The sequence below is a fragment of the Schistocerca cancellata genome, chromosome 8 (genome assembly GCF_023864275.1).
Source record: "Schistocerca cancellata isolate TAMUIC-IGC-003103 chromosome 8, iqSchCanc2.1, whole genome shotgun sequence".
Taxonomy (NCBI): domain Eukaryota; kingdom Metazoa; phylum Arthropoda; class Insecta; order Orthoptera; family Acrididae; genus Schistocerca; species Schistocerca cancellata.
Genome location: NC_064633.1, coordinates 413,969,288 through 413,991,530, shown reverse-complemented (window position 1 = coordinate 413,991,530; position 22,243 = coordinate 413,969,288). Strand labels below are relative to the sequence as shown.

Here is a 22,243-nt window from a genome sequence, read left to right as displayed (position 1 = left end):
CTTTTGGGGCAGGTGCTGAGTGGTATGTATAAAATCTATCTGTATGTAATTTTATGGTTTAGAACCCTCAACCAATGAATCGAAGTACATTTTGAGGCCTCTCACTTGCTTAAGAAAGCAGGGGTGGGGGTTGGGGGAGGGGGCGCAGGCACAATTAATGCAACTTGGGGGAGAGGACAGCAAAAGGAAGACAGGAAAAATATACTTTAAAAAATTTGAAGGAAGCCCAACAGCTGAGTAGACTGGTGTATACATGAAGCTCAAATAGAACCAAAAGAAAAATCCTGAATGGCCTACAAACACCTCACCCTATTAATAACCAATTAATCTGCTAGGTCAAATCCTGTAACATCTCCCTCAAGAATGAGGGGTGTTGATTGCTATGTATAACATTGATCTGTAAATAATTTTATAATTTATGTATCCCTGACAATTGATATTAGAGGGTGAGTCAAATGAAAACCTTAAATTTGTAATAAAAAATAGAAATTTCATGCCGTTATCCTGTAAGTCCCCCCCATGAACCACGGACCTTGCCGTTGGTGGGGAGGCTTGCGTGCCTCAGCGATACAGATAGCCGTACCGTAGGTACAACCACAACGGAGGGGTATCTGTTGAGAGGCCAGACAAACATGTGGTTCCTGAAGAGGGGTAGCAGCCTTTTCAGTAGTTGCAAGGGCAATAGTCTGGATGATTGACTGATCTGGCCTTGTAACAATAACCAAAACGACCTTGCTGTGCTGGTACTGCGAACGACTGAAAGCAAGGGGAAAGTACGGCCGTAATTATTCCCGAGGGCATGCAGCTTTACTGTGTGATTAAATGATGATGGCGTCCTCTTGGGTAAAATATTCCGGAGGTAAAATAGTCCCCCATTCCGATCTCCGGGCGGGGACTACTCAAGAGGATGTCGTTATCAGGAGAAAGAAAACTGGCGTTCTACGGATCGGAGCGTGGAATGTCAGATCCCTTAATCAGGCAGGCAGGTTAGAAAATTTAAAAAGGGAAATGGATAGGTTAAAGTTAGATATAGTGGGAATTAGTGAAGTTCGGTGGCAGGAGGAACGAGACTTCTGGTCAGGTGACTACAGGGTTATAAACACAAAATCAAATAGGGGTAATGCAGGAGTAGGTTTAATAATGAATAGGAAAATAGGAATGCGGGTAAGCTACTACAAACAGCATAGTGAACGCATTATTGTTGCCAAGATAGATACGAAGCCCACACCTACTACAGTAGTACAAGTTTATATGCCAACTAGCTCCGCAGACGACGAAGAGATTGATGAAATGTATGATGAGAAAAGAAATTATTCAGGTGTGGAAGGGAGACGAAAATTTAATAGTCATGGGTGACTGGAATTCGAGTGTAGGAAAAGGGAGAGAAGGAAACGTGGTAGGTGAATATGGATTGGGGCTAAGAAATGAAAGAGGAAGCCGCCTCGTAGAATTTTGCCCAGAGCACAACTTAATCATAGCTAACACTTGGTTTAAGAATCATGAAAGAACCCTGGAGATACAAAAAGGTATCAGATAGATTATATAATGGTAAGACAGAGATTTAGGAACCAGGTTTTAAATTGTAAGACATTTCCAGGGGCAGATGTGGACTTTGACCACAATCTATTGGTTATGACCTGTAGATTAAAACTGAAGAAACTGCAAAAAGGTGGCAATTTAAGGAGATGGGACCTGGATAAACTGAAAGAACCAGAGGTTGTACAGAGTTTCAGGGAGAGCATAAGGGAACAATTGACAGGAATGGGGGAAAGAAATACAGTAGAAGAAGAATGGGTAGCTTTGAGGGACGAAGTAGTGAAGGCAGCAGAGGATCTAGTAGGTAAAAAGGCGAGGGCTAGTAGAAATCCTTGGGTAACAGAAGAAATATTGAATTTAATTGATGAAAGGAGAAAATATAAAAATGCAGTAAGTGAAGCAGGCAAAAAGGAATACAAACGTCTCAAAAATGAGATCGACAGGAAGTGCAAAATGGCTAAGCAGGGATGGCTAGAGCACAAATGTAGAGATGTAGAGGCTTATCTCACTAGGGGTAAGATAGATACTGCCTACAGGAAAATTAAAGAGACCTTTGGAGATAAGAGAACCACTTGTATGAACATCAAGAGCTCAGATGGAAACCCAGTTCTAAGCAAAGAAGGGAAAGCAGAAAGGTGGAAGGAGTATATAGAGGGTCTATACAAGGGCGATGTACTTGAGGACAATATTATGGAAATGGAAGAGGATGTAGATGATGATGAAATGGGAGGTACGATACTGCGTGAAGAGTTTGACAGAGCACTGAAAGACCTGAGTCGAAACAAGGCCCCCGGAGTAGACAACATTCCATTGGAACTACTGACGGCCTTGGGAGAGCCAGTCCTGACTAAACTCTACCATCTGGTGAGCAAGATGTATGAAACAGGCGAAATACCCTCAGACTTCAAGAAGAATATAATAATTCCAATCCCAAAGAAAGTAGGTGTTGACAGATGTGAAAATTACCGAACAATCAGTTTAATAAGCCACAGCTGCAAAATACTAACACGAATTTTTTACATACGAATGGAAAAACTAGTAGAAGCCGACCTCGGGGGAAGATCAGTTTGGATTCCGTAGAAATATTGGAACACGTGAGGCAATACTGACCTTACAACTTACCTTAGAAGAAAGATTAAGGAAAGGCAAACCTATGTTTCTAGCATTTGTAGACTTAGAGAAAGCTTTTGATAATGTTGACTGGAATACTCTCTTTCAAATTCTAAAGGTGGCAGGGGTAAAATACAGGAAGCGAAAGGCTATTTACAATTTGTATAGAAACCGGATGGCAGTTATAAGAGTCGAAGGACATGAAAGGAAAGCAGTGGTTGGGAATGGAGTGAGACAGGGTTGTAGCCTGTCCCCGATGTTATTCAATCTGTATATTGAGCAAGCAGTAAAGGAAACTTGGAGTAGGAATTAAAACCCATGGAGAAGAAATAAAAACTTTGAGGTTCGCCTATGACATTGTAATTCTGTCGGGTGATGGCGAGGGAATTAGATTAGGAAATGAGACACTTAAAGTAATAAAGGAGTTTTGCTATTTGGGGAGCAAAATAACTGATGATGGTCAAAGTAGAGAGGATATAAAATGTAGACTGGCAATGGCAAGGAAAGCGTTTCTGAAGAAGAGAAATTTGTTAACATCGAGTATAGATTTAAGTGTCAGGAAGTCGTTTCTGAAAGTATTTGTACGGAGTGTAGCCATGTATGGAAGTGAAACATGGACGGTAAATAGTTTGGACAAGAAGAGAATAGAAGCTTTCGAAATGTGGTGCTACAGAAGAATGCTGAAGATTAGATGGGTGGATCACATAACTAATGAGTAGGTATTTAATAGGATTGGGGAGAAGTGAAGTTTGTGGCACAACTTGACCAGAAGAAGGGATCGGTTGGTAGGACATGTTCTGAGGCATCAAGGGATCACCAATTTAGTATTGGAGGGCAGCGTGGAGGGCAAAAATCGTAGAGGGAGAGCAAGAGATGAATACATTAAGCAGATTCAGAAGGATGTAGGTTGCAGTAGGTACTGGGAGATGAAGCAGCTTGCAAAGGATAGAGTAGCATGGAGAGCTGCATCAAACCAGTCTCAGGACTGAAGACCACAACAACAACAACAACAACAACAACATCCTGTAAGTTGGTAAGTGCGCTACAAACCCTGTGCAGAATGGCCTGTAGGTGGCAGCATAGTGCAGACGCACTCATACCATCGCAATATCAGTATAAAGATGGCCGCCCCACTTGCGACTTGCACCCGGGAAGAACAGCGTTCTGTTACTCTGTTTTCACATAGTGAAGGTGTGAAATATATTGAAATTCACCGACGAATGAAAGTTCAGTACGGTGATACATGTTTGTCACAGCAGCAAGTCTATAAATGGAGTAGGAAGTTAACAAATGGTGTAACTTCAGTGGAAGATGTTCCTCGTCGAGGTCAGGCACAACGAGTTGTGACTCCACAGTACATTGCAGCAGTTGAAGGCATAGTGAAGAAAAACTGCCAAGTTACACTGAATGACATTGCAGCATGTATACAGATTAGTCATGGGTCAGCACACCACGTTGTGCATGATATGCTCCAGTTTCACAAAGTGTCTGCAAGATGGGTGCCACGGCAGCTGACTCCTGAAATGAGATAACTGATGTGTTGGCAAATGTGCCAACACCTTGTAGATAGAGGAGGCCGAAATGCACGCTATAATAACACAGACGGGCGTGAGGTCTGGAACAGGATACGTTATGAATGCTATAAAGAAAAGTACGTAGCTGTGGTTATACTTAACTTTAATCCATCATTTGTATACAGCATTCTTGATGATACAAGTGAGACTCTCTCCAGAAATGGTTAATGGCGCCTTGCTAGGTCGTAGCCATGGACTTAGCTGAAGGCTATTCTAACTATCTCTCGGCAAATGAGAGAAAGGCTTCGTCAGTGTAGTCGCTACCAACGTCGTCGTACAACTGGGGACGAGTCCTAGTACGTCTCTCTAGACCTGCCGTGTGGTGGCGCTCGGTCTGCAATTACTGACAGTGGCGACACGCGGGTCCGACATGTACTAATGGACCGCGGCCGATTTAAAGCTACCACCTAGCAAGTGTGGTGTCTGGCGGTGACACCACAATACACAATAACAACGTGTTGATGCTTGAGAAGAACTTTTTCGGTGCTTTGAACGAGAAGGTGATGGCTTCCTTGCAAGAATCGTTACTGGGGACGAAACCTGGGTTCGTTACTGGGGACGAAACCTGGGTTCACTTCCACCAACCGGAAACGAAGAGAGTGAGCAAGGAATGGCGCCATTCCTCATCACCAAAACCAAAGAAGTTTCGAACAGAACCATCAGCAGGGAAGGATATGCTGACACTCTTTTGGGATGAAAAAGGCGTCATTTTGGAGCATTACATGCCTAGAGGACCACTGTCACCAGTGCATAATACACAGGTCTCCTAAAAATCATCTACGGCCTGCAATCAAATCAAAGCGACGTGGATTGCTGTCAGCAAGTGTCCTTTTGCAACATGACAATGCAAGGCCCCACACTGCCCGTACAACAGTTGCAACAATCACAGACATGCATTTTGAGTGTCTTTCTCATCCACCATACTCACCAGACCTTGCCCCTAGTGATTTCCACGTGTTTGAACCACTCAAAGACGCATTGGGAGGAAAGAAGTTCTGTTCTGATGAAGAGGTACGCCAAGCGGTGCACGAGTGTTTGCACGGCTGTTCTGATGAAGAGGTACGCCACGCAGTGCACGAGTGTTTGCACGGACTACCAAAAGAACTTTTTTCTAAAGGAATTTATGCACTTTGTAAGTGCTGGAGGACTTCCATTGTGGTTGGGGGAGATTATGTTGAAAAGTGATACATCTTTGTACCACTTCTGCACAATAAATAATCTTAAAAATTTTAAGGTTTTCATTTGACTCACCCTCTTAATATGTATTTATGGTGGTAATTGTGGAATTGATTTTGTATAGTGTTTTATTTAGTGAAGTGCAACCCCAACCTGCTTCTTTCTTAATGGTTTACCCTTTTGAGTCTCATGAAATGTATTTTTCCCAAATTTTTGAACTTTTAAGAATGGGGAATTTGTTACTTTGTGTGCAAAACAGCTATCTGAATCACACTTATTAGCCAGCAAGATAGTCACTAAAACCTACATTTGTTTTTCCACATTTCTGAAACTTGGCTAAAACGTATTTCTCTCGGTTCCAGAAACTGTCTTATAATATTTTTGTACTATCTAATTAAGTAAATCTGTCATCCATTTCATTACCTAGTAAATGTATCCAAAACATTTTTTGAAATATTATATGGTTCTGAAGAGTGCACATCTGCTTAGATATCTATATTTAATTGTACATTCCAATCTTACATATATTAATGTGAAAGTAACTTACATATTTTTCTTCATACTTTCTTGCCAACTGTTTCAGTTCTTCCTCGTCATCGTCATTATCAGGAAATGGACTAGTTCCATTCACCTGATAGTCAGATTTAAGTTTCGTCTTCCTTTTCTTCTACAAAACAAATAACAAAGAAAATTTAATCTTTTGAGGGGGGAAAAAACAGTATAGCCTAATGAACATATATTGTGTATTAATATCAGTGTAAGCTATGACAATTGGTTAACTGTACCAAAAGGAAATTTCACTCAAGAAAACTATAAAATTATGAAATATAATTGCTGGATAGTACTTCTATACAGACAGTGAGATTTCAGTACAGCTGATAGGCATGTAACAAAAATGTATACTATCATAGCTTTTGGAACTATTAGTTCCTTCATCGGTGAGGTGATAAAGATAGGTTAGGGAAGGGTAAAAAGGACAAGCTCGAACCATAAGATAGACAAGTTATCTGTTGTGAAAACTTTTCTTCCCTCATTGTCACAACAGGTGGGTCTTCCCATCCTCAGGTCTGATAACTTGCCCTTCACCTTTTACCCTTCGTTAACTTATCCCTCCCTTTTCTGTGAGAAACAAACTATTGGTTTGTTCATTTTTATCAACATGTATGAATAATTGGTAACATTAACAAGTACTATAAAGCAGTTGTGGATCATAATCTAAAGCTACGAGGGGGAAAACTTTAAATGTGTACTTTATTTACAAATATCTTTGTAAAATTTGTACCCAGTCACTTATTATTACAAAGATATCCAACATGTAAAAATAAAATTAAACTCTCTCCAATACATTCCCAAGACAGTAAACATTTCAAAATTTCTCAGAATCACACATCAAAACATTATCAGGTACATAAGAATTTGTTAAAGTATTAAAATATCCATTTCACAAATACAGATGTGATTATTCCAAGACTGCCGAGACCTCAGGATAATGGATATTTCCTGGTAACTTTGAGTCTCACACTCACACTCACACTCACACACTATACTGACTAAACTCTTAAATGGTAATATATTTAGGAGTTTTCAACTTACATGATGATACGTGATGACAATTTCACTTGCAATCTGTGGAAGAGTTTCCCCAAGTGAACTTCCCTGATTTCCAAACAAGTTTTAGCATTTCTCCCTGATGAATTTAGAGATCTCAAGGCTAAGTTGACAATCTGTCTTTGCAGCTACCGTACGAGAAACAATAGTGCAAACGAGGAAATTTAAAAAACTTGCAAGCAGATAAGGTTTCCTGATGGGAGCAAAAATCTTAAGCACTAACATTAACATCTTTTGTAATGAACTGTTTCTAGATGGAGAAAGCAACCCAAATGGTATGTGTTTTCATTAAGACCACTGATGTTATTTTATTTCAATAATACAAAATATATTTGGTGACAAAAATTGGCATTTCCTTGGAGTTGCATGACAAATTTAAAATATCTTCACTGATTCCAGAAATAGCCCCAGAAAAAAAAAAAAAATGTAGGCCTCTTGAAAGAAGTGTATATGGTGGGGAAGAATTGTGTAAACCAACACTGTATGTAACTGCCAATAAAATATTGGTTCTACTATTTCATTAGTGTCGGTTATTACTCACTGTGTTATACCCATTATTTTACAGATATTTTGTGATTTTTATTTCAAGAAATATATGAGCACACAGCGTGCAAATCAACAGCAACTGACTTTTTTCTTCTTATTGTCCATACTTTCAAAAAAAACAAAATGTCTATAAAACACCACATTGTGCAACATATCTGTGGTGAGACAGTTGCAATTCCTGAAATCCATAACCCATGGCCTCTGGCCTGCTGGGAAGCATCGCAGTCCTGGGTCCATGGATAAACCATGAAAATTCACTGCATTATGCCACACACAAACAGACCCAGCCTGCAGGCAGATTGGTGAGATTATATTCAATTGGCAGGCCCGATCCACTACAGATACCAGCAGAAGTGGCCTGCAGTTTTGGCCCATTGTGGAAATCCAACCGTGTCGCCAACTAGTCATAAGCCACAGATAGCATGTTGATGAAATAAGTCCATGGTGATCAATCAATGCAGAAGATAACTTTTTCAAATACTCTGAGATTCAATGATAATGAGGATAGGTAGCAACTCACCATAAATATGATTGCTGAGCTGCAGACAGGCACACAGAAAAGACAATCACACTCTCACAACTAAATATCCAGCCATAGCTTTTGTCTGAAAATAAGAGTGTGCACACACACATACACACACATACACACGTCACTCAGACACAACCAATGCCCACATGAGCCAAGTCTCTGGCCAATGCATCTACAAGTATCTGAGAATCAGATCCAAACAAGCCAACCCTCATGCCTCCCCAACTCCTGTAGGCAGCTGTTAGATTAGTGGCAAGAAGTGGTGGCAGCACTAACTTCTAGCTGAAGGGGAGAAGCAGTAGCAATGAGAGAGTAGGAAAGCGGGGCATGTACTCAGCTGCGCCCAGTCAATGACGATGCATGAAGCCTCACACAGCTACACCGATTAAAGAAGAATACAGCACATCACTAAGTCCATTGTGTATCATTGCGTAACTTCTGTAAGATTAATTATGTTTCTCTTGAAGGCCCATTCCATTGCAGAGTTAAACTATTATACTGTTGCTGCTAAAAAAAAATAAAAAACTCTCACCCTAAGAAGCAGCAGTACTTTCAGCCAGAATGGGAGGGGGGAGAGGGGAGGGAGGAGAGGAGAGGAGAGGGATAAGGGGAGGGAGGAGGAGAGGAGAGGGATAAGGGCAGGAAGTGCAAAATGGTAAAACAGGAATGGCTAGAGGAGAAATGCGAAGCTTCTTAAATATGCTTAACTGGGTAAGATGGATGCCTCCTACAGGGAAATTAAAGAAACCTCAGGAGAACAGAAATCGGCTGTATTAAAAGCTCAGGTGGCAAACCAGTACTAAGCAAAGAATAGAAGTCAAAGTATACAAGAGAAAGAAACCTGATGACAATGTTATAGGAAGTTAAGATGAAGCAGATGAAGATGAGCCTCGAGAAGAGTTCAATAGAAAATTGAAAATTCTGATTCAGGGAACCTCAGAACTATTGAAATATTTGAGAGAACAAACAATAACAAAATTATTCCATTAGGTATGGAAGATGGAAGATACAGATGAAATATCCTCCAACCTAGAGAACAACATAATTCTATATCCAAATAAGCCTGGTGCTGACAAATGTGTAAGTCTTTCCTTTGGTCCAATGGAAAGTTCCTGCCAGGCTCTAAGATACCCCTTATTTGCACATAGAGAGTATTTTACTTAATTTCCAGTTTTGCTACTTCACATATGTGAAGTGAATATATCAGCACTACAGTACATACAGAGTAAGGAACGAGCGAGCCATATGACAGTTTCAGAGGCAGTGGGATGAGGTGTCGATGCAGAAATTGCTCGTGACATCAGCAAAGAGACATGTAGAGAAAGTACATTTATTCTGACATGATTCAAGTAATTGTTATAACTATTTCTTTTCAAAACTTGTCTTTTGCTACTCAGACATTAAGAGTAGTCTAGGGGTCATAAATACTATATTCCAGTAATTTTACAATGTCAGGAAATATTGATATTAATAAATAAATGAACAACTTTGGCATAGATGAAGATGTACGATCTTATATAAATTATACCAAATATGCTCAAGCTACAGACTGTGTGCCATAGTCAGCAGTCATTGATAGGATGCCTTATGATCTAGTCATGCATTATACGATCTAGTCATGCAGTAGACCATGCTCTTGAACCATTAATAGTTAGCTTATAATCAGTGTGAACAACTTCACTTTACATCATTTCTTAAATAAATGCACCATAACGGCACCCTGTGTAAAAATTATTTACACATAAAACTACTTCCCACTTCATTATATTTTCAGAATCACACGGCATTGGTATGGCTCTGCAAGTGGATATAAAACTATGAGAGCGTCTCCACATAACAGGAATGAAGAATTCCCATGCGGCAGCTCACTAAGTCAGTTCAACGATGGACAGCGAAGGAACTCCAGGAACTGCCAGACTTGCATCACCCTTGTGGTGGGAGTTCATGGTACCTGAAGATAGTGCATACAGGTTAATTTGACAGTACTTTGTGACGACTGATCTGCAGTCCACACCAGGGCTCATCTGACAGATGCCAGTTGCAAGCTGGATAATGCAATGGTGAACTGAATCCAGTAGCTGTCAATGTTGAATGGACCACACTGACTCCAAAGCCAGGTAACTATAATCCAGTTGTGATAGGACTAGCGCTTTGAACAGAGGCAAGGAGGTGGAACAGTCCGTGCCCCAGGTGGTGAGACTGAGGCAGCAGATTGTGATGAGTTTCAACTGACATATCTTTTTTAATCTGCCTAATGTGTGGTAGCCACATCACATTAAGGCACTAAAAAATAATGACTTCACTACATTGATGAATTCACTATAGATGTAAAATTTGGGATGTACATGAACAATTCTACATTGGCAGAAGTGGATAACACATGTATTCATATTGAAAAATTGGAAGTCATGAGGGATAGCTAAGGACTGTGCTTTCCAGAAGGCACCTTGGGATTGCTGAATACAAAAACTGCCCACATATAGACAGAGTGAGACCATAGGCCCCACAGCCACTGCAAACCCATTAATCACTATCAGAAAAAGGGAAGGGGGAAAGAGTGAAGTGAGAGGGTGTGGGGGTGGGGGGAGAGGGCGTGGGGAAGAGGGTGAGGAAGGGAGTGGTGGTTGGGGGAGAGGGCGAGGGCGGGGGAGGTGGGGGTAGGATGGGAGGATGTGGGGGCAGAGGGCGAGGGCGGGGAGAGAGAGAGAGAGAGAGAGGGGGGAGAGAGGGCGAGGGGGGAGAGAGGGCGAGGGGGGAGAGAGGGCGAGGGGGGAGAGAGGGCGAGGGGGGAGAGAGGGCGAGGGGGGAGAGAGGGCGAGGGGGGAGAGAGGGCGAGGGGGGAGAGAGGGCGAGGGGGGAGAGAGGGCGAGGGGGGAGAGAGGGCGAGGGGGGAGAGAGGGCGAGGGGGGAGAGAGGGCGAGGGGGGAGAGAGGGCGAGGGGGGAGAGAGGGCGAGGGGGGAGAGAGGGCGAGGGGGGAGAGAGGGCGAGGGGGGAGAGAGGGCGAGGGGGGAGAGAGGGCGAGGGGGGAGAGAGGGCGAGGGGGGAGAGAGGGCGAGGGGGGAGAGAGGGCGAGGGGGGAGAGAGGGCGAGGGGGGAGAGAGGGCGAGGGGGAGAGAGGGCGAGGGGGGAGAGAGGGCGAGGGGGGAGAGAGGGCGAGGGGGGAGAGAGGGCGAGGGGGGAGAGAGGGCGAGGGGGGAGAGAGGGCGAGGGGGGAGAGAGGGCGAGGGGGGAGAGAGGGCGAGGGGGGAGAGAGGGCGAGGGGGGAGAGAGGGCGAGGGGGGAGAGAGGGCGAGGGGGGAGAGAGGGCGAGGGGGGAGAGAGGGCGAGGGGGGAGAGAGGGCGAGGGGGGAGAGAGGGCGAGGGGGGAGAGAGGGCGAGGGGGGAGAGAGGGCGAGGGGGGAGAGAGGGCGAGGGGGGAGAGAGGGCGAGGGGGGAGAGAGGGCGAGGGGGGAGAGAGGGCGAGGGGGGAGAGAGGGCGAGGGGGGAGAGAGGGCGAGGGGGGAGAGAGGGCGAGGGGGGAGAGAGGGCGAGGGGGGAGAGAGGGCGAGGGGGGAGAGAGGGCGAGGGGGGAGAGAGGGCGAGGGGGGAGAGAGGGCGAGGGGGGAGAGAGGGCGAGGGGGGAGAGAGGGCGAGGGGGGAGAGAGGGCGAGGGGGGAGAGAGGGCGAGGGGGGAGAGAGGGCGAGGGGGGAGAGAGGGCGAGGGGGGAGAGAGGGCGAGGGGGGAGAGAGGGCGAGGGGGGAGAGAGGGCGAGGGGGGAGAGAGGGCGAGGGGGGAGAGAGGGCGAGGGGGGAGAGAGGGCGAGGGGGGAGAGAGGGCGAGGGGGGAGAGAGGGCGAGGGGGGAGAGAGGGCGAGGGGGGAGAGAGGGCGAGGGGGGAGAGAGGGCGAGGGGGGAGAGAGGGCGAGGGGGGAGAGATGGCGAGGGGGGAGAGATGGCGAGGGGGGAGAGATGGCGAGGGGGGAGAGATGGCGAGGGGGGAGAGAGGGCGAGGGGGGAGAGAGGGCGAGGGGGGAGAGAGGGCGAGGGGGGAGAGAGGGCGAGGGGGGAGAGAGGGCGAGGGGGGAGAGAGGGCGAGGGGGGAGAGAGGGCGAGGGGGGAGAGAGGGCGAGGGGGGAGAGAGGGCGAGGGGGGAGAGAGGGCGAGGGGGGAGAGAGGGCGAGGGGGGAGAGAGGGCGAGGGGGGAGAGAGGGCGAGGGGGGAGAGAGGGCGAGGGGGGAGAGAGGGCGAGGGGGGAGAGAGGGCGAGGGGGGAGAGAGGGCGAGGGGGGAGAGAGGGCGAGGGGGGAGAGAGGGCGAGGGGGGAGAGAGGGCGAGGGGGGAGAGAGGGCGAGGGGGGAGAGAGGGCGAGGGGGGAGAGAGGGCGAGGGGGGAGAGAGGGCGAGGGGGGAGAGAGGGCGAGGGGGGAGAGAGGGCGAGGGGGGAGAGAGGGCGAGGGGGGAGAGAGGGCGAGGGGGGAGAGAGGGCGAGGGGGGAGAGAGGGCGAGGGGGGAGAGAGGGCGAGGGGGGAGAGAGGGCGAGGGGGGAGAGAGGGCGAGGGGGGAGAGAGGGCGAGGGGGGAGAGAGGGCGAGGGGGGAGAGAGGGCGAGGGGGGAGAGAGGGCGAGGGGGGAGAGAGGGCGAGGGGGGAGAGAGGGCGAGGGGGGAGAGAGGGCGAGGGGGGAGAGAGGGCGAGGGGGGAGAGAAGATTCCAAATCAAAACTAAGATGGGGAGGGGGGGACACCTCTCTAACACTACACGTACAGCGAAGTAAGGATATGGTAATGCAATAAGGTGTCCTAGGTTTTCCTTAACTCAGATGACATCTGTGAGTTTTGGTGATGGGCTTCAGCCATTCTTACAGCAGACTCAGTTGTGGATGTACAATGGAGTCCTGATCAATTTAATGGATCCTGACCACTTTCCACCCTATGGTCCAGTAAAGGAATCTGCAGCCTACACGTTCACAGAACTTCACAGAACTATCTGAGTCTCTGATTCAGACTTTCCATTCATCCCTGTATCAAACATCCACACATTGCTACAGATGGTGAGTTCCGCCTTCATCTTACAACTGAGACTGGCTGCCTTTAGCACTTGAGACAGTCACCAGAATTGAGACTCTTCCAGTACAAGGCAATACACAATATTAATACCAACATGAACAACCATCTACAGTTGATCACATCCCATGCTCTTCAAGGCATCTGGAGGGACCCGTTCCACATCTAGGAAGACACCCTTCTCCTTTAAGCAACTGGATTTCTTTCCTTCCTTGGTAGACATATCCAAAATGGGCTCCACCACACACCTAAAATTGGAGCTCCCAATTACCAATAACCCCACCCTCTGTTAATGTCCACATGCTACAGGCCAAGAGACTTCCGCTGAAACAGATCAAAAAATTCAGAATTTTTATCACCCAAAGGCAGCATCTGAAATCTGTTACTCAGACAAACTGTGGAGGTCTTTCAACTGGTTCCTGGAAAGTCTTTTGCTGCTGCCACACCTCAAAACAATCTCTCACTTGTGCCGATTTTCGGCACGATTGTGTTCAGGCCGCGATATTGGTATCGCTTGAGATAGTGAGGCGCCGAGTGGCCCTCTGGCAACGAGGAGAGGAGGGTTGGAGAGTACCGAGCGAGAAGGACGGAACGGTGGAGTGTTGGGGTCCGGTTGGTCCAAATTGTGCATTAATAATTTTGGCACTCTGTGGTAATGAACTGATGGTAAAACGGAGACGCTTGGGAATTCAACACTGCTGTGGAACGATAAGCCGTGGGCTCTGCAAATGTATGGGGCAATTTATGGCAAGCTGTGGCTGATGTCACCTGTGGGTGTTTTGCCACGGCAGATGAAGACAGCGTGGGCTCAACCTGAACACGCTATGCTGTAGCATGTTTGCTCACAATAAGGATGTCATGATATTGGAGACGAAAGCAGTGGAATATGGTACGTGCATTAACCTTCAGTGACTTCTGCGGTGTTGGTTTACTTAACTGTGTGGAGATTGAGCAGTAACAGTCACTTTTCAACAGAATTTACAATTGTATAAAGTGTAGCCAATGCCGGATGGGCGTTGTCATAAAGTTATTAGCCTATATTTCTTATTTGTGAGCATAATTTTTTGTTATCAGGATTACTCATTGGACAGTTTTGAAATTGTCAGTTCTACGCTGTAGTTCACAGGTTATAAATACTGGAATTTGGCAAATATGCTAACTGTGAGTTTTGGATATGTTTTTATATTTGCGTGTAGATGAAAGTGAATTTTCAAGTTTGTAAGGTACCTTTCTACGATTACAATTCTGTAATTTTTTATTTGGTAGTGATGTTGTTTGCTAATGTTATTGGTTGAGAATTTATTACCCAATTAATCAAAGGAACAGTTATTTAACCAGCCTTTCTATGAAGTGTTAGGACTTGTTTTTCAGTGAACTATTATTAATAAATTACATAAATCAGCCTTTCTATGAAGTGTTTTAAGACTTGTTCAGTGAACTATTATTAATAAATTACGTTGTGCAAGCAGTTACTGAAAGCACCCATCTCCATTAGCCAATCAATCATGGTCAGTTGGGAATGGGCACTGATTTAACATTAGGAGACTATAGGCTATTTGTTAAGTTGTGACATCACTAATCCTGTTTTTTGTTCTTGTTGAAGTGTCTAGTCACCCCTCAATTAAATACTAATTCCGCTAACACTTGATAAAGGATGAGATGCCAACCTCAGTGTAGGCGTGACAGGCCCTATCACAGTAGAGGACCAAATGGAGCACACATACGATATGCTTGACATCCCTTGGATCCCCACATCTCGCCGCCCCACAACGATGCCCACTTAGCAACAGCCTTAAGCTGTGTAACCGAAGCCAGCATCTCCTGGATGCTGCACGTGAAAGGTCTCCAATTCAGCTCACATCCAACACAATATTCACAGTCCCTATCCACACTGGCGACAGTGGAAATCTACACTACACAAACATGTGAGAAATTTAAGATTAAATTACAAAATTGTACACACAGAAAGCTAAATGAGTAACTTTCTTCTACTTAAATGCTAGTAAGCCAACACACAAACAACCAATCTACTCTCCTGTCACTGCTTGACAGGAATTTGGTGCATGGCATTTGCGAGGCTGGCGATTCTATAGTTGCCCATTTCATACAAGTTCTTTTCCAGTTTCAAAACTGGGACGATCATGCTTTCCAATCACTCAAAAATACGTCCTCATACCAGATACAATTGAAGATTGAAAGCTGTAACCAACAGTTAGATGCAGCATTCGATTGTGGGTACCATCAGGTCCCAACATTGTGTTGTGACCAAGAGACTGAGTGTTGAAGAGTCCACATTTTCTGAAAGGAACAACGTATTGTTTCAGAAGTTCAGTAGTGAAGGACCAGTTTTTATCCTAAACCCATATTTTGTGTAGAGGGTAAGTTGTGGGATGCAGTTGCTTGAGCATAGTGTGACGCAAAATGTTCTATAATAACAGTAGCGTCAGTGTGAGTGTTGCCATCTAAGATGATATTGGAAATACAGTTGCTAGTCTGTGATTGAGACAATGCAATTTGACCTACCAGTGAACAAGAGCTGTGGTTCCAGTAATTTGCATGAACAACCACGAAATTCAAAAGGTCACGGTGGCAAAGTTTTTAGGCCTTTGCCTGCAAGAAAATCTAAAATGGAGTTCTCACATATCTTTCTTAAACACAGTATTCTCTAACTAAACATATACAATCAGAATGCTGTCCATCAATGCAACTTGTGAAACTGGACAAACTGTGTTTCTTTTCCAGATTCATTTGCAGTTAAGATATGGTGTTATCTTTTGGAGTGATTCTCATCATGCTTTAAGAACAATCAGCAAGCAAAAATGTATAATCAGTATACCTTACATTTACACTTAATAAATTGTGTCATTTGTCAGAAGTATAATGAAGAAGAAGAAAGTCTTTACCCCAACACTTATGTTGGTTAAAGAAAAATATTCGTGTATACCTTTCCAGCACAACTGGGTGTCCAAACGGTGCCTATCAATCAGATGCAGCCCTCTACAATAACCTGCCATGTAAATGCATTCTGAAAACATGTTAAATCTTTTTATCAAGGAATTGGTTTTTACAGAATGAGTGATCATACGAGTAACAAAATAACTGCTATGTTGTTATACTCTAAAACATTATCCAACATCTGTCTTGCACTGTATGTATAAGAGATTTCTGGACTAATAAATAAGTAAATATATATGATAATATATACCTTTCTCAACATTCTTTCTTCTAGTGTTTTACTAAGTAAAAGGCCCATGGGTGACACTTATGAAGCTGGGGAGCCCACCTGTGATCTTTGATTGGCTTAGCAATTTCCCAAGCCCATCGTGGGACTAGTTTTGGATGAGACATTCAAAAAGAAAAGGGAATTTTTGATTCTGCTGCTTTTATGACTGAAACTTTTCTGTCCTGCAATCAGTCAACAATATTCTCTTGCAGAGTAGTACTGGATGTCACTCAGCTTTCCTGAAGGTTCAGCATGGAGGACACTCAGTTGAGTAATTGTGTGAGAGGGTTATGATAATCAGAGAATGATCACTCTTGCAAATGTCGTCCCATATCCTCCATTGGATGGAGGGGAGGGAGCTGAGGGTATAGATCGAGAGATAAATGACTGTACTGCGATTTCATCTCAAATCCTACAGTTCAAGAGTGAATGTGTCATACCGCTATTTCAAATTTTGCTGAAAAAATATATGTTGAAGTTCCATATGACATGTCTCCAAAACTACAATATTTTGATTTTCTGATCATTTGTTACACTGCTGCAGACGTCTCAAAGTGAGAGTATTTGTTTCCAATACATACTTCTTTCCCAATATTATGAAACATGATTAGAGTACATACAAACTTCTGAAAGTTTTTAATAACTATGAAAACTCTTAGTTTCTTGCCAATTTCAAAATTATGTTTCCAAAATATGAACAGTCACAGGATGTTAACAGTCTTGAGAAATGATAAAGTGGAAGGAGTGCTAAATGTCAGCTATAACATTAATGCATGGAATTCTTAAACTGTCAAAATATCTGTACATAGAGATGAAAAAATCCGAAATTTTTTGGTTATTTAGAAACTATCTTCTCCAAAACCACCATCCTAAGTGTTCTAAAAATTTTAAGGTACGTTACTTGATCAGTGTACTCAGGAAACGTACAATCAGAGTCTGGAATAACTTGTCTGTACAAAATGTGAGAAATTTTTTAGACTGACCGATTTTCAAGGTCAAAAAATCATAGACACTTAAATATTTAAATTGATTACTGATTTTAAGTAAATGTCATGCAAAACTGGTATTTATGAGTCAAAATAATTACTTTACAACATTATAAGTGAGTTGGAAAATAAGTCAATTTTGTCTGAAAGCATTTTAGAACAAATTTTTTTCGTTTTATGATATTATTCGCAAATCATTATCTTCTGTCTTGATTTTACAACTTCTTGACTTTCCATATAGATTAAAATTGCTTACAGTGTAGAAATCAACACTGTGCTGTTAAAAAGAGTTCACTTGTCTTTTTATCTGCTTCTCATTGAACTTGTATAGCTGAGCTGAATTTACACACGGACAAAGATGATCCAATAAGAGCAGTACTTGGGAAATGGGAACTGCACACTGATGTTTTGATGATGGCCATTTGAAAGCATAAGCAGGACCATGAGGTTAAAGGAAACTTTTCTATCTTGCAGCTCATGACAGACACTTATATCCGACCCACCCACCATTGATGGTCATTCACACAATAAATGAAGTGGCTCACAGCAAAGTCTTCTAACATATACTGTAGGCTCTGCACTTCACACACAACGACAGGCTGCATTTCATTTCATGGAGAACCATTCGTGCATTGTATGTGCCACGCCGGGATGCACCCCAGTAGTGACTTGATTGAATTCCTACCACAGGCTTCATAGCAGACCACTCTTCTCTCTTTTCTAAACAAAATTTCCTTAATGTACTTTCATTTAAAATTAAGAGTTACTGATGTTTATAGGGTGTGTTCAAATCCAGTAGCATCTCTCATTGCATTGAAGGCTTCGTGCTGGAGATTAAACCTTGTTGCAAGATGTTTATAGATACCTCCTACCCCATCACATGCACTTTCTACGTGACCTGTTGCTGAAAATATCCATTTTCTTGTTTTAATTACTGTGCTACATTGTTGACCAAGCTCATAAAGCTGAAAGCGGTTTTTAAAATGATATGCTGCACCATCATTCACATACATATGTTTAGGAAATGCTATGTCATCAATTATCATGCTGACAGACTAGCATGCATGAGCACAGTCATGAATGAGATCATCACTGACAACAGCAAAACAGTGTGATGTTCCAAGGAAGTGAGCAACATGTGTGAATACTGATACCTGTGATGTGTGCCAGTGGAAACTTTGAATTTCTTTCTGCGAGACAACACGCCAGTTGTCAGCAAAATCGAAATGAAGAGTAGTAGTATTCTGGGATGTGGCCGATTTTACTTCTGCTATGGCCTGTCATGAATCCTCTGGATATGATCCAATGCCTAATTGCTCTAACAAACTTCTTTGGCTCTACTGTCTTCTTCACCAACTCTCCTCCCTCCCACAATGCATAGGTTACGTTACTGTCAGTATCCTGAATGTGTAATGCTTCAACAGTTATCACTTCAGCACCAGGACACATCGCACACTACTGCAATCAAAATTTATCATGTGGCTCTTGACATACACACAAAAGCATCAGGTCCTTCTTTGTGTACTTCTTTCCTGGGACACTGCTTATGACAAAACAAACAAGTTTCAAATTAGTGCAGTAAATACATATGCATGCTTTCTTCACTGGCTGCGTTTTACTCATTTTGGCCATGAGGAGTATAATTTTGTGAGACCAGTTTTTAAATTTGGGTTCTCCTTTTTCATTAGGACAAATGCTTTTCTTATTGATCTTGTCATGTGGCTTTTTAAATTTTTCACCATTTTCATTAGCAGAGATAACATCAGTCTGGTTAAGACTTTGCCTGATGAAATCTTTGTCATCACTTAGGTAATATTCCAGAGCAACAGATACACACAGTAAGAATCTGGACATGCCCAAATACCTTTCTCATTCTTTATTTTACGAGCTTTTAGAAAAGTGGAGGAAGTGGGTACGTATTTCTGTATCTGCTGCTTGGAGTAGGTACCTGGTATCAATTGATTGATTAATTGAGAAGAGTTATGGGACCAAATGGTGAGGGTCAACAGTGTCACCATTCCAGAGTTACTCACAGAAGAGAGTCCCTAAAAGTGGACGGATCCAATCAGGGGACTCAAATCATAAAATAATGAACATTAAACCCACACATTAAAAGGCATAAATGGTAAAATCAAATCTAAAAACTGGAAAGAAGGAGGTGGTCATAGGATCACAGACTGAGAAGACTGGAAAAGAAGGCTCAGCTACAACCAACCTGCCCCTGCTCCACGACTAAAGTAGAACCTTATATCTTGGGGGGGGGGGGGGGGGGGGGGGGGGGGGGGGGGGGAGGTTGGGGGCACTTTCATGGAGGAAACTGAGGACCAGTTCAACCATCTGTGGATCATCTGCTAATATTAAATTTAAGGAATTGGGAAGACTATAATAAACATGAATGGCTGAAAGAAGGGGACATTCCACCAATATGTGGGATATCTTCAATCTGGCTCCACAACCATATTGTGGAAGTGGGTCATTACATAGGAGGAAACAATGGGTGAGCCAGGTATGATCAATGCATAAATGGCATAAAACAATGGACTCCTTCTGAGAGAAGCAGAAGGAAGAACACCAAACTGCAGTAGACTCCTTGATTGTGCATAGTTTATTACTATGAGCATTAGTGCTCCATATGGCATTCCACTTTTGGGCACAGATAGATTTGACATAGATCTGCATATCTGCAGCTGGAATCATGAACGGAAAAGGTGTTAAGTATCTGCTTCTCTAGCCAAATGGTCAGCCAGTTCATTCCCTGGGATGTCACATGACTTGGGACCCAGAGAAAGACAACTGAACATGTGGCATGCTCAAGGGCAGAGAGAAGGTCATGGATAGCAGGCCCAAACGAGAGTAGCATCAGTCCATAGCCTGCACGCTGTGCACTGAGTCTGAACAAATTAAAACATTGTGGAGGGAGGCCTGAGAACCAAAAAGGAGAGCCCTGTGAATGGCTACAAGCTCTGCTGTGAACACACTAGATGATCCCGGCAATAAATGGTGCTCGAAACCAGGAGGAGACGTGAAAAGTGTATCCCACCTTATCTATTGTCTTAGAAACATCAGTGTAAAAGATGGTGGCACCCTGGAACTCTGCAAGGATGGCACATACAAGACGTCTGAAAACCACATGATTGACAGAGATGTTAGGGCCCTGGAATAGATCGGTCCTAATCCGTGGTCTACACACCATCCACAGTTCCAACAGAACACCCAATAACCACGAAATGTTGGCGAGTGGTCATCGTGGAAATGTGTTTCTTGAGAACAAGACAGAATGCAGAATAGGAGGAGACAAGACATTGCATTTTCGGTAGGTGACGACAGTAACCGTTGCAATTCCACTGGATGATCGTGTGGTGTGAGTCCGAGTTAGACATAAAGAAACCGAGAGGGAGGAGGTCAGGTCACCAATACAGATTGGGTGACATCCATAAATAATATATCAGACTGATTGCAAGGGGGGAGATGGCACCTCCAGGAGTAGAGGGGATGCCTTGTCTTGGGATTTATGTTTCTTCTCGTCCTCCTCCCTCAGAGGTGGAGGAAGGTAGGGGCACTGAGGGAGTACAGGCATCTGCAAGATCTGGAACCAAAAGATAGCGGCCAATCTTGGGACACACAGACAATGTGTCTCATGGTCGAGTGGTGGTAGGAATCTTCTAGCCTGACAGATGCTGGGGAAAGGGGTCCCGGGAAGGAGCACGATCACTGGCAGGTGCCAAAGAAGGGGTCACTTCTTTGGTCGGGGAGGGGGAGTAGCTCCCTGACAGGAGGTCATGGGAACTTCAGGGAAGGGAAGCGAGGGGAGAGGGGGATGGGGCTGGGGTAAGGAAGAAGTAGGAGGAGGCAATGAAGTAACAGAAGCCATAGTTGAAGGTAGTGACACTGGATGGAGTGTCTCATACTTTTGGTGAGCCTCATCATAAGACAGGTGATCTAGGGACTTTTATTCTTGGATTTTCTTTTCTCTCTTGTAAGCTGGGCAATCCACCGAGCAAGGGGAGTGGTGGTCCGCACACTGACACACAAAGAGGTTTATTTCATGGAGTGGGTGTCCACAGTCACCACACAGTGGGTCCATCTTAAGGCGGGAAGACGTATTCCCAAAACACAAGCACCGAAAGCACCGCGTAAGTGGAGGGATGTACGGCTTAACATCATGTCTGTAGCACATACCTTGACCTTCTTTGGGACAGTATCCTCCTTGAAAGCCAGAATGAAGGCCCCAGTATTGGTGCACTTGTCTTTGCAACCCTTCTACACATGTCAAACAAAATGAATGCCACGCCACTCCAGATTAGCCCGGAGTTCCTCATCAGTTTGCAGGATGAGGTCCCTATAAAAAAAAATCACTCCTTGGACCATATTCAGAGATTGGTGAGGCGTAATAGACACCATGACATTGCTAAGACAATCACAGGCATGAGGAGCTGCAGGTTGTGTGGCAGAAGAAGCTCTGATCACCAGGGAGCATGACAGCATCTTACTAAGACATTCCACTTGTCCTTGATATTTTCCACAAAAAACAATGGCTCCTTGCAGTGAATGAGTCCACATCTGTCCTAGTAGAGACAAGGTAATGGGGAAAGTGTTTCATCCCAAGATGGTGAGCCTGGCCCTCCTCCCATGGGGTTAGCCAGGGAAAGGAAGGTTGGCGGGTCATACAAAGCCAGCATTCAATGATCCTTTACCATCCAGAGAGGTGGCCACATTATGGGCCATCTGGCACGGCAGCTGTTGCCAGGAGTTTTGATGCTCCATGAAAATAAGCAAACACTCCTTGGCCTATATGGGGAGTGTAGTGTGATACCTATGTTGTCAGAGGGCTCAGCCATATGGGTACATAACAGCCCCACCACACGGACTGGCTTCGTGCTGGTGACCTAGCAGGATGGAAGGGGGCTACAACAGGG

General features: G+C 44.3%; 1 protein-coding gene across 2 annotated transcripts in view; it reads right to left on the bottom strand.

The window, feature by feature from the left end:
• LOC126095301 (ubinuclein-2) overlaps positions 1 to 22,243 on the bottom strand; it is a 381,847-nt gene that overhangs the window by 307,743 nt on the left and 51,861 nt on the right. For both annotated transcript variants that reach the window (XM_049910091.1, XM_049910092.1), the window contains exon 2: positions 5,944 to 6,063. In XM_049910091.1, coding sequence (XP_049766048.1) covers positions 5,944 to 6,063 — 120 coding nt within the window. The remainder of the gene's footprint in view (positions 1 to 5,943; positions 6,064 to 22,243) is intronic.